At 42.1% G+C, this 12,673-nt stretch overlaps 1 protein-coding gene across 1 annotated transcript in view; it reads right to left on the bottom strand.

Annotated features, from left to right (window-relative positions):
* Positions 1-1,579: 1,579 nt before the first annotated feature.
* The window catches only part of wars2 (tryptophanyl tRNA synthetase 2, mitochondrial), a 31,894-nt gene continuing 20,800 nt past the window's right edge, over positions 1,580-12,673 (bottom strand). Inside the window, exons 3-6 of the mRNA XM_011489207.3 lie at positions 10,445-10,525; positions 8,656-8,738; positions 7,575-7,693; positions 1,580-3,651 (exon numbers count right to left, since the gene is read on the bottom strand). Of these exons, the coding sequence (XP_011487509.1) occupies positions 3,203-3,651; positions 7,575-7,693; positions 8,656-8,738; positions 10,445-10,525 (732 nt within the window). The 3' untranslated portion in view covers positions 1,580-3,202. The remainder of the gene's footprint in view (positions 3,652-7,574; positions 7,694-8,655; positions 8,739-10,444; positions 10,526-12,673) is intronic.

A 12,673-nucleotide genomic window follows, 5' to 3' on the forward strand; every position in this document is an offset into this window, starting at 1 on the left:
AAATACAAATGTTTTTTGATCGATCATATATTTACAATAAAGAAAAGATTTTTAAAAACCCCAAAACTTCCGAGTCTGTGCTGAATAACCCAGGATCTGTCTGTCCGGCTCCATTTCACGCCTCCGTCCCGCTGCGCCTCTGCCTGCATGAGGCGCGCTGAGCTGTTCGCCACTAAATCCACGCAAGTTTTTCAGCGGAGCAGCTTTTTAGAAGCTTCACCTTCAACGGTTTAGATTCCCGATCCTATCCGGATTAAAAAACAACAACAATTCAATAAAAAATAAAACAAAAATCACAAAATATGTTATTAAAAAAAATAAAAAAAGAAACACTTTTGTTTCAATCTAGTTTCTGGAGCGCGCCAAATGCGCGTCATTGAAATGACGCGCATTTGGCGCGCTCTGTTCTGTTCTTCAAAGAATCTGTTCGAATTTATTGATATATTTTTTTATATGGAAAGCAGCAGGAGGAATATCTGTTAGGGAGGGATGAAGAGAAAAACAGAAACAAAAATCAATTCAAAGCTTAAACAAAGACAGACGAAGCCTCCAGGTTTGTACATTCAAAACCAGACTTCCGCTTTAAGAGCATCCTCTGCAGCAGGCCAGACACCTATGAGGTACTAAGGTTTCTTTTTGTTTCTTTACTTGCAATGAAGCCTTCAACTTTTGTTTCTGTCACCCTAAATCTGGATTTTCTCTGAAATATGAAGAATTCTTTTGGACTAACAGGCTAAAGTGTGATGTTGGGATGACAACACAAACGAAAAGAGAAAGATATCCATGAAATTCTTAATTATTATATAAAAAATTGACATAACTATTTTAGAAATAATCAGACTAAAGATCTAAAGGACATAACAGAAATCTGTAACAAGAAGAATTGGTATTGAGGTCAAAAGTGCGTTCCAGGTTCTGTTTTAGGTTTTTCTGGTCCGCTGACGCTCTGCAGAGGCGCTCAGGTTTTCTGCAGACATGGCTCATGTAGGACGGGTTCCAGCTGCCATGCTGGAAACATGAACACCTACAGGCTATTCTCTCACATCTGTGTTCATGTGAACAAAGAAGTTACCTTCTTCTGTGTCAATGATGAAGACAAAGTGTAATAAGAAGTTTGGCTTCAGCCAATCAGGAGGCACCCAGCCTCAGTGTCAGCCGACGCTGTTTTTAATTGAAAAATATTTACAAAAAAGAAATTCACGACAAATATTCCTCATGTAACCAACAGCTTTGAAATGGGAAATTTCAAATTCTTTAAGAAATTCTGTTTGTAAATTTTTTCTGTAGCGGCTATGAACAGCTTTTCCCAAAGAATTAGAATATCACAGAAAAGTGTATTCATGTCCTTGATTCAATTATAAAAAACCTCCATTGTATTTAGATTCAGGGCTAACCATTTTTATTTTTTAACATAAATTGGGGTTTTTAGCACAAAAACTTATTCTCTTAATATTGGAAATCTGGAGAAAAAATCCCACATTTTGCAGGCCGTGAATGTCTTAAATGGAGTGTCACCGACGAATCATCTAAACTAAAACTTCCTGCACAGGTTACGGAATCAAATCAAATCAAATTAAATCAAATTACATAAAATCAGACTTTATTTGTAAAAATAAATTAATAAAAAAGGCGCATTTTCAGCACAAAGCTCAGAGGCTTTACAGTTAAAAACAAGACGACAAACAAAATGAAAATTTTTTTTTTAAACCAACCCAACCCTTTGCCCTCCCCTCCATTGACAGACCCACCCTATGACCCCACACACAATGCAATTAAAAAAACAGACACATGGTTTGGCTCTGCAGTGAGGAAACCGTCTACTAGGAATCTGTTCATGCCAGCAGGCAGCTCAGCCACAGGAGCATCGCCACAGCACCCCCCCAGATCAAGACAGCAACAGGGTCCACTCACAGCCACGAGGCTGCCCCAGCAAGGGTGGGGGGCCCCACAGCAACAGCCCCAGACCAAACCGGCAAGGCCTGAAGGCCCCCCACAGGGCAACACGGGGGCTAAAAGCATATAAAGAAGTTCAAGTTAGAAACTTAAAATGAATGTTAATATTAAAACACAAAAGTGAATAAAAATTACATGAAACAAATACATACAAATAATTAACATACATTCATTTTTTCAAACATCAGATAAGATTATCGAAAAGCCACGCTAAAAAGATGTGTCTAAAGTCTAGAGTCTGAAGACTCCAGACTTTAGACAACTAGCCAGAAGACCCTCATGGACCTCCTCCATAGTCTGGGTGAGCCACAAACCTTCCCAGCCAGGGAGGTTATGTGTCCGGAGAAGACGCAGCAGCAAAACAGACCACTTCAGCGGATTCTCAGAAGACTCAAGGACCTGCAGACGTCCAGAAAGAGGCGGAGGACCAGCTTCCAAAACCATCGCATTCAGACACATTCAGGAGACGGGCCACAACTGTTGGGTCAAGACACTTCTGAGCCTGGACCAACGGAGGAAACCGGGCCAAAGACAAGAAGGACTGGACTGCTGGACAGTGATCCAGGAAAATGCGTCTCCCATTCGGTAATCGAGGTCCAAGGGTTTGGAGGCAGACTGGTGAGGAGCAGAACCCAAGCTGCTGGAGGTCCAGAGTGAAATCCCCACAGTCACATTTTGGGCTGCAATGTCCAGAACTGCTGTTGGTAAACTCTGGTTTCTTCAATCTAAAATCACCGCAACAGTCTAGCAGAATGTTCTAGAGGAATACAGGATTCCATCGGCTGAGGATCTGGATGGAGATGCGGCAGAACCTTGGAAGCGTCCATACTGCCAGGGGCACCAGAACCTGCTTGGATCCCACGCATCACGGTGCTCGATTGGCTGCCAACTCGTCGGACCTAAACCCCGTGGAACGTGTCAAGAGGATGGCATCATGAGTTGAGTTGGAGCTCACATCTGGTTCATCAGATCAATGAATAAAAAGCTTTTTCAAGCCTAAAATGAACGCCAAACCTTCAAAATCAAGTACAGCTTCAATGGTTTGAGGTTGAACACAGCTGGATTTATGTGTAACTTTGTTATTGAAGTTTTTATTATTATGACTTTGAGGCAGAAAGCAGCAACAAAATCAAAGGGAAAACGCGACACCCTGCATTCATAAAGGTACTGCAGACGAAGCTTCTGCAGGTTCCAGCACCTCCAGTCTGTCAGTTCTCGGCCTTCTGCCTCTTCTGCCGCGGTCAGCGTGTCAGGAAAAACCTACTCTGTGTCGGACCTCAGCGAGCACAGGAGCGGCCAGCTCCCGAGCCTTTTTACGTCCCTGAGCCAGAAGTCCTTCCAGGTACGCTCGGTCCGACCTCAGCTTCCCGATCTCGTGCCGGATGGGCGTCAGCCTCTGGACCACGGCGTCACTCACGAGCTTCTTGTAGGCTCCCGTGTCCAGCCCTCTGGCCTGTGACAGGGCCTCCTCCACGCTGATGGCCGCCATGGCAGCGTGGATCATCACCAGGTTGGACACACCCGGCCGTGTCTCTGGGTCAAAGGTCACCTCAGAGGTGAAGTCGGTGACGGCGCGGCGGATCTTAAGGGCAATGTCCTCTGGAGAGTCTGTGATTGTGATGGTTGCCATCGTCTGCGGGTCCGACTTGGACATTTTGGCTGAGGGGTCACGGAGGGATTTGACCTTTCGTGTGGAACCTGTGAGAATAAAGGAGAAAGCTGTTAGATGACGAGGAAAGAGTCACAACAGATTCCTGGTTTTTAACAAAACAGCACATAAACTTCAGACACGTTTCTGGATCAGACTGGAAAACAGGTTTTACTCTGAAAGTTTCCATTTGGTGAAGACAGAAAACAGATTCAAATCTAATCGCATGGGATTAGAAAAATGACAAGGATGTGTCAGTGCAACGGTCTTCAGATTTCAACCTTTTGGTAAGGGTTTTCTCATGGGGTTCTCTGAGCAAAATCAACCAATCAGAGACCAGGAGGGCAGTAATTACCTACTGAGGGAAACCCCCCCACTTTAAAACTCCAGTACAAATTCTGTTCTGCCCCTGGATTTACAAAGATGGGATTAGGAAGCGAGAAGAAAACGGTCTTCCCTCGTTTATCGTGGGAGTTACAATTCTGAAATTAATCCCCAATAGGCAAAATCTGCACATAAAGTTCTTTCTTCTCCTTTTAAGTCGATGTAAAGCCTTAGTCACATGTTCTTAGGGTTCTTAGATCCAGGCCGTCTGAGCGTTCAAAAGGCCAGTATGGACCACGCAGGTTCCGTGCACAAAATATTAGTCGTAGACTGCTCTGGCCTGCAGAGAGGAAATGGTCCATGCTCATTTTTCTACCGGCATGCTGCGAGCAACAGGTCGTGGGGACACCTATTAAACACGCAAAGGTAATAAGTAAGAGTGAAGTTGGTCATTTTTCAGCAGTAGGCTTTCCCTTTTTTGATGCTCCCACCTAAATCCTGTGGACTGCGTAGGGAGTCCGTTAGCGCTGTTGAAGAGGTAAGTGAGCGCCCCCGGCCTGCCACCCGACTGTCAGAGATCAGAAAATGAGACATCGGAGCAACTGGCCGTCCTATGGACGTCCTACAGGCACTCACAGCGGGTCAGCCACCAATAGTGCAAGTTCTCCCACTCGAAAAGATGAGAGGCCTAGAATTTTCATCAGAGGTAGACATCAACCATGAGACAAAATGAGGAACAACATCCAGAAAAATCCTAATGTCTGAGTTATGAAGAATTTATTTGTAAATTATGGTGGAAAATAGGTATTTGCAAGCAGGGGGACACGTCTGGCCCTGCAGGGTTTGAGTCCCTGGTGGTGTCGTGTGTTACTGATGGTAGCCTTTGTTACTTTGGTCCCAGCTCTCTGCAGGTCATTCACTAGGTCCCCCGTGGGATTCTGGGGTTTTTCCTCACCGTTCCTGTGATCACTTTGACCCGACGGGGTGAGATCTTGGGGGGAGCCCCAGATGGAGGGAGATTATCAGTGCTCTTGTATGTTTTCCATTTCCTAATAATTGCCCCCACTGGTGATTTCTTCACACCAAGCTGCTTCTCTGTTGCAGATTCAGTCTCCCAGTCTGGTGCAGGTCAACGATTTGGTTTCTGGTGTCCTCAGACAGCTCTTTGGTCTCTGTAGTGGAGTTTGGAGTGAGGCTGTGTGAGGTTGTGTACAGGTGTATTTATATACATAACCAGTTCAAACAGGTGTCATTAGTACAGGTAACCAGTGGAGGACAGAGGATCCTCTTAAAGAATAAGGTTGTGTCTGAATTCCTTCACTACTCACTACATAGTGCACCTGATAACGTGCTCTTCATTTTGTGGTGCTGTCTGAATCTACAATTAAAAAATCCTAGAAATTTCCCAGAAGTCTCTGTGGAGAAACCAGTGTGCATCGATGCTCACTAGATTGGCCATTATAGACCACAATGCATTGCGTTTGAACAATTTTTGCTAAAAAAAAAAAGTAAATGTATCTTTTTAATAAAATATCAACGTTTTTGTCTTCAGAAGACAGTGGATTAATTAAAAAAAACAAAAAAACAGTAAACACGGTGTCTGAATTGCTTTTAAAATCTAGGACACAACATAGTGCCGTGCTATCTAGTTTTTTTTTAGTAGTTACAAGTCTGTGAGAATCAGAAATCGACCAAATACTTATTTTCCCCCATAATTTGTGAAGAAATTCTTTAAAAATCAGACAATGTGATTGTCTGGATTTTTTTTTCCTCTTTTCGTCTCGCATAGTTGAGTTATACCTATGATGAAAATGACAGGCCTCTTTCATCTTTTTAAGTGGGAAAACTTACACAATCGGTGGCTGACTGAATACTTTTTTGTCCCCCTGTAGATCTGACGTGCACACCCCATCCGTGCAGCATTCGCATGGTGAGTAAGGAGCAGCTTTGGTTTGCCTTACAAATACTTCACAATAAACCTACCACATTCAAATCATTTCAATTGTATTACAACAATAGTTGTCTCAATGGGCTCCATATCGGAATAAAATATACATGAAACTAGTCATAAAATACGATACGTAAATGCATGAGAATGGTACGTTCCACTTTCATCAAGTCCCTTACAAGAACTGCAAGACCCACCTGCTCCTCTCCACGACCCTCCAGCCCACAGCACCCATGTGGGTCAACCCCCCAACAAGGACATGTTTGAGCTTTTATCTACTAAGTATTCTTGAAATGCTAGGTATTGCTTTCCACATGGGACTGGCTCCACCATTAAAGAGAATGAAGTTAGTAAAACTTTGCTGAAGCAGAGTTGAACGCACTTCTTCGGTCAGAGGGAAATAACAGGCCATCCCGGCTGCCTGTGGATGTGGTCGTGTGAAAGATTCCCAATGTGAGACAGACGCATCGCAGTGTGAAGTGACGAGCAGACCACAGGAGCCTGGGGTTGCTTTCCTTTTTCATTCATCATCGACATCCTTCCGCCATCTTGCAGGCTCCATATGAGCCGTCCACATGTGTCCTCCTGAGGCGCCGTCATGTAAAGTGCATTAAAAGCCTTTTAGCCTTTGGGCTGGTTTCAAAGACAAGCTGGTTCCTCACAACAAGAGACGGATCCAGCAGTCAGCCAAATGTATCTGCCGGCTTCTTACGCCGACGCACAAACAGGCAGACGTCTCTGAAACCATCTTGCGGACATCCTTCTAAATCCTAAAATCCTCTATTGTCCTCCTTAAAGAAAATATGTTTTCATTGAGAGACTAACAGTCTGTCCTGCCTTTTTATGATGCTCATAGGGAAGTTAAATTGGGAAGTGGGCGTGGAAATGAGCATGTTTAATATGTGTGTGCGTGAAAGATGACCGCATCACAGCAAGTGCTGTGAATAAAAGACGCGGTTCAAGTTGTCCCTGAAGAACAAAATGAGTCCGTATTTACAGTTCCCTTTCTCTTTAGTCGACCAGCATTTGTTGTGGGACAGTTTAACTATTCAGTGGCTGAAAGAAAGAAACGTCATTTCCAATACTGTTCACCATTAAAAGGTTTCTCAATCAAAGTGAAACAGGGAGAAATAACTGCAATAAAAGCTCATTTACAGATTTGTGTACACTTAGCAGAATCTATTTTAGGTCCACCTTGCTGGTACCGGGTTCAGAACTGCTTTAATCCTCGGTGGCATCGATTCAACAAGGTTCTGGAAACATTCCTCAGAGTTTGGTCCATGTTGACATGACAGCATCACACAGATGCTGCAGGTCTGTCGGCTGAGCATCCATGATGCTGATCTCAAGATCCACCACATCCCAAAGGTTCTCTGTTGGGTTCTGGTGACTACTGTCCACTTTTGGTGAGCCTGTGTGAACTGTACAGTTTCCTGTTCTTCTGGCGCCAACATTCATGCCACGTTCAAAGTCACTTCAGTCACTTTTCTTCCTCATTCTGGTGCTCGCTTTGAACTGCAGCAGAACTCCATGAGCATATCTACCAGACCAAATGCATTGAGACACTGTCACGTGATTGGCAGAAAGTTGCGTTAACGAACAGTTGTGCCTCATAAAGTGGCCGGTGAGTGTTGTAGTTTATCAGTACTGCAGAAGTCGAAGATAGGTGAAGTGTATGGAGTCTGTGTCTAAGGTTCTTACTTAGCAGTGTGCGGGGCTCGGGGAACAGGTCCCCATAGTGATTGTTGAAGATCCGAGCAAGATCCTGAGCCAGTTCCAGATGCTGGACCTGGTCCTCTCCAACAGGAACATGAGTAGACCTGAGAGAAGAGATGTGAGCAGAAAATTAAAGAAGACTACAATCAGCTTGACGCTCATTCAGGCTTTGGTCAAGTTACTCCAGAAACTAAGGTGAAGACGGTTTTGAAGACGGAAAAGGTTTCATCTCTGCTTCAAGGATCAGAGCGCTTTACTGTCACTTCACCCGTTCAAACCCAGTCACATCACTGACTGTGTGAGGCTCCAACCAGGCCATCGAGCAATGTGGGCTTTAGAGTTCTGCTTTAAGACCAGAACAGGAACCAAAGCTGGACTCCGGCTCTACGTCCGTGTCAGACTGAAGCATCTCCTCTTGCTTAAGATGAAAATGGTGCTTTCAACATGTTCTTGTAGCATTTTTCTCATGAAGGAGGACACACAGCAGAGAGCAAAAGTTTGGACACACCTTCTCTTTCAAAGAGTTTTCTGTATTTTCATGACTATGATAATTCTAGATTCACACGGAAGGCATCAAAACTATGAATTAATTATATACATAACAAAAAAGTGTGAAACAACTGAAAGTGTCAAATTCTAGGTTTTTCAATGTAGCCACCTTTTGCTTTGATTACTGCTTTGCACACTCTTGGTATTCTCCTAAACTAAAGTAGAGTGAAAGCTGTTTAGCAGCTCCTCCTGTGAAATTTCAGTGAGAATAAACTCCAATGTTTTTGCCTTGAAGCTGAAAATGAGGAATCTGCTGGTGACCACGGCGAGCTCACGCCAGCTGGTTTGATCCAGCAGAGAGGCTGAAACGTGGGGATGCTCTGCTTCCAGGACAACCGTTCCATGTCATCCAACACACAAAAAGCACTAACGCCAAACAGCAGAAGAAACACTGTTCAAGAAGGGAGGAGGGAAATGCAAAGTTAAATATTATCAAACATTTTAAAGAGAAATGCGGGAAAAGAAATCTCACAGGCACACCCACCCACGCAGAAGGCTTTCTCAACGGATGTCTTACTGGTAGAGGAGAATGTCGGCAGCCTGGAGGACGGGGTATGTAAACAGACCCACGCTGCCTTCGTTCTTCTGCCCACTCTTCATCTATGGAGGAAAAGACCGTGTTCATAAAACAAGAACTGTAAAGAGGAGCAAAAACAAAAGCCGGCAGGCGGAAAGAGATTTGTTTTTCCTTTTGAAAAACTCTCTTCCCTTTTCTGCAGAAGCAGATGATTTCATGCTAGTTTTTTTTTTTGTTTTTTCCAGCGCGTTAAGGACCGGCTCATCCGTGCAGAGTTTTCTCTGGAGCAGCGGGGGATCGCCTGCTCGCTCTGGTCTGCATTCAGACGACCGCACTGACGCCACTTCAAAACTCGGATCAAACACAACGGCAAAGAAGGAGAAACCTGAGCAGAAAACAAAACATCTGCTACACAAAAACGCAGAGACGGTTTCTAAATAAAACTGAGATCTGGTAGAAAGTTTAACGGTCAAATATATTATTTGAGTTTTTCTAAATTTGAAGGGATTAAGAAAAAAAATGGAAAGAAAAAAAAAATCGATAATTGATGTTCGTCAAACTGAATCTTTTGGATTGAGGCAGAGAGACAGCAGGCGGCGGAACGGAGCCCAGCATCCAGTAAAGCTTCAGGTTTGACCCCTTTTGATTGACATGTGTGCCAAACCAAAAGCTTCAGAGAAATATAATCCAACAGTTCAAATTAGCATTTTAATTTATTAATCTGCAAATTTATTTTTTCCCTGAAGGGTCATCCTTTTCTCTAGGAGACGCGTCTTCACACATAAAAACTGTTTTCATTGTGTGCATGGGAGTCATCCTTCTCTCCAGAATTCCTGTAGAAGAAGCCTCCGGTCCGGTCCGGTCCGGCTCGGCTCAGCTGCAGGTGAAATTTCTGCTTTTAGTGCAGCTGCTTTCCAACTCATCATGTTCCAATAATTCTGCATGGATGAGATCATAAAAAAAACGTTTCCCTTGTTGTGATTTGGATGATTTTTTCCAGATTAGATGAGTTCCAGTTCTTTTTCAATGATGTATTTTGCAGTTTAATGCCAGAACAGGCAAAGTCCAATTAGCCTAATTTATTGCATTTTATCGCCATTTGAGACATTCCTTCCTGGACGGTTTAAAAAAAACAATAAACTTTTCATTTAGTTTAAATTCAACTGAAAGTCCACCCACTTGGATTTTCTATTCATTACAGAAGTAAATGTGCCAACAATGAATAACTAAATCAGACAAAATAATCCCATTCATTGATGCCAGAAGACAAAAAATTAATATATACATTTTTTTCCAAATCAAAATTGTTCAGATGCAATGCATTGTGGTCTACATTTCCAAATCTAGTGAGCATTGATGCACACTCGTGTTTTTATTTTTATCTTTTTGCTGAGACAAAAATTTCCCGGCACTGGATTTTGGAATTGTAGCTTCAGACGTCCAGAGAAAAATGGCAAACGCCCAAAGAAGAGCACAAAGTAGAGACTAGGGAGGAAATGTGGACACCACCAGAAAACCAAGATGAATGAAACGGCAGACGTGCTGGAGAGAAGTCGGGACGGACTAGACTCCTCAGACGTGGGAAAAGATGCAAAGGCAGGTTTATGATATCACAACATCTAAATATATATTAAGATATAATAAGAAAATATTCATAAATTCGTTTAAAATATCCATTTGATTTTTCTTTAAATCCTTGAAGTCTAGAATAGATTTAGTTCGTTTGTTAAAAGCTGTTGCTCTAATGAGGTCAGAGTTGGTCTTTTCCATTCATTTCTGAAAGCCCCACCTTCCATTGAGGGAGGTGGCGCAGGCGGGGCATGCTGGTCATGCAGCCGAGGATCCAGGCCAGCTCTGCGTGTTCCGACACCTGGGAGTTTGGAGACACAGCCAGACATTAGCAAACATCAAGACGACACGATGCGAGCAGATGACCTTAGTTCACCTGCTGCTGCTTGGAAACACGTCAGCATAACTGCATCATCTGCTGAAGCAGGATCAGAGGTTGGACTGGGGGGGTCGGGGCTGGCAGGACGTGCACCGTGCAGCATGACAAAATACATAGTTAAACAGCTGAATCTGCTCAATAGAATCAGTTCTAGATTAGCAACAAACAACTGAATTTAAAATGCAAAGAGGAAATACTGTGCCGTGTCAAACGACACTGAACGATCCTTCTGTGTTGAAAGTCTTCACATGTTTTCTCATTTTTAAAATGAGGAGCTGTTCAGTTGGGGTCAAAGATCACCCAATCTGGAATTTATTTGGGTAATTTAGAGTCGGACAAATAAAGGCTTGAGGACAAAGGTAAAGCTCTTTTCTCCATTGGTAAAATTATTTCTTTAAATTGGTAAAATGAATTGAAATCCAGTTTAAAAAAGATAATTTCATGAGCTACAAATTTAAATAAAAAATGACCACAAATGATGAATCTCTGAAACAATTTTAAAATGTTGATGTTTTTGTTATATATATATATATTATGAATTTTAGAATTTGTAGAAACAGAAACAGTCCCTAAAGAGTAAAAGTAAATAAAACAGAATGAGAAGTTTGTAGTTTGGACTACAGCTGAGTCAGAGGAAAAAAGGGAGACTCCCTAGCTCCTCCAAGTGGACAGGAGAAGAACTGCAAGTCTGCAGTGCCAGGTTCAGACCGTTCCCCTATAATATCTACTCTGTTTGTATGTGAAGCTTTTGTGGGGACTTTTTTATTTTTTTACTAGGACTTCACAGAAAAATAAATCCCCAGACAATCTAATTCACTATTCCCGTCTGTTTTTTTTGTTTTCCTTTTTTGCCTGTCAAACAATTCAACTATAAAATTAAATTAGGCAATTTTTACTTTTAAAAAGTAACAATAATGAGCTTTTTGTTTTTTAAATTAATCAATATTTCCATTAATAATTGAACCTGTGGGTTTCTATGAAACAAAAATGCTTCTCAGGATATAAAATGAATATTATTAACATGCAAAAGTGCAAACAACAACAACATACAGAAATGTACGGACTTCCCTTGCAAAATTCTGCTGGATTCTGTTTAGCTTTATGAATAAAAATGTACAAAAACGGAACAAAAAAGCAAAATATAAAATGGTGGTAATACAGGTAGTTCCTAAATGATCAGATTAACTGCTCAATTAAATGTATTAACTAATATCAATAGTTAACTAAAAAATGTAGTTCAAACAATCTTTACATAAAAAAAAGTTAAAAGTTAATGTTTTGCTGATTTGAGACAATCTGAATAAACACAGTTAAACTAAGTTAGCTGGTCAAACTTTAAACAAAAGTCTTTTCTCTATATTGAGCCTTTATGGTAACATTTTTTCAAATTAAAATAAAAATGTTATAAAATTCTGCGTCATTAAAAAAAAATTTGTATTTGAAAGTCTTAAATATTTACCAGGATTTTACCCTTAATTCTATCAATCAGTTTGCATGTAAAACCGAAATGGTTATAAAATAATAAAAATGACTATAAAATAAAGGAAATATATTTTAAAAATGAAAAACCAAATAAATATTTACAAAAAAGGCTGTTTTTAGGAGCGTTTGTTTGGGGTTTCTAATAGGCCTTTGTGGAAGGATGAAGGGGTGAACGTCAAGGCCACGTGTAGCGTCCTCATCCACATCTGGCAGTCATAAATGAACCCCGACGTAACAGATCCACTTTAATGGAGGCTGACTTTAATGTGAAAAAAGTCAGCGCGCCTCGGAGGCCGGACCAGGGGATGCAGGGAAATTCCTGGGTTTCAGCAAATTAAAGTTTATGAATTCTGAATATATTGCCGTGCTCTCTGCCTCCTGTTGCTTGAAAAGCATTCTGGGAAGCTTGACGTCAGCGGCAGACACGGGGAGCATAAACCAGGATTTGTTTCCAACATGGCGGAGTCCCCGTTCGCTGTGAAGTGCGGACAGCCGGAACGTGGCTCGGATGTAAGACTGCAGGAAGCTGCGTCTTCAGTTAGCAAAGACCCTCATGGTCAATAAGGTTGCTGCATCTCTTCACACAAC

Source organism: Oryzias latipes, chromosome 21 (assembly GCF_002234675.1).
Source record: "Oryzias latipes chromosome 21, ASM223467v1".
Taxonomy (NCBI): domain Eukaryota; kingdom Metazoa; phylum Chordata; class Actinopteri; order Beloniformes; family Adrianichthyidae; genus Oryzias; species Oryzias latipes.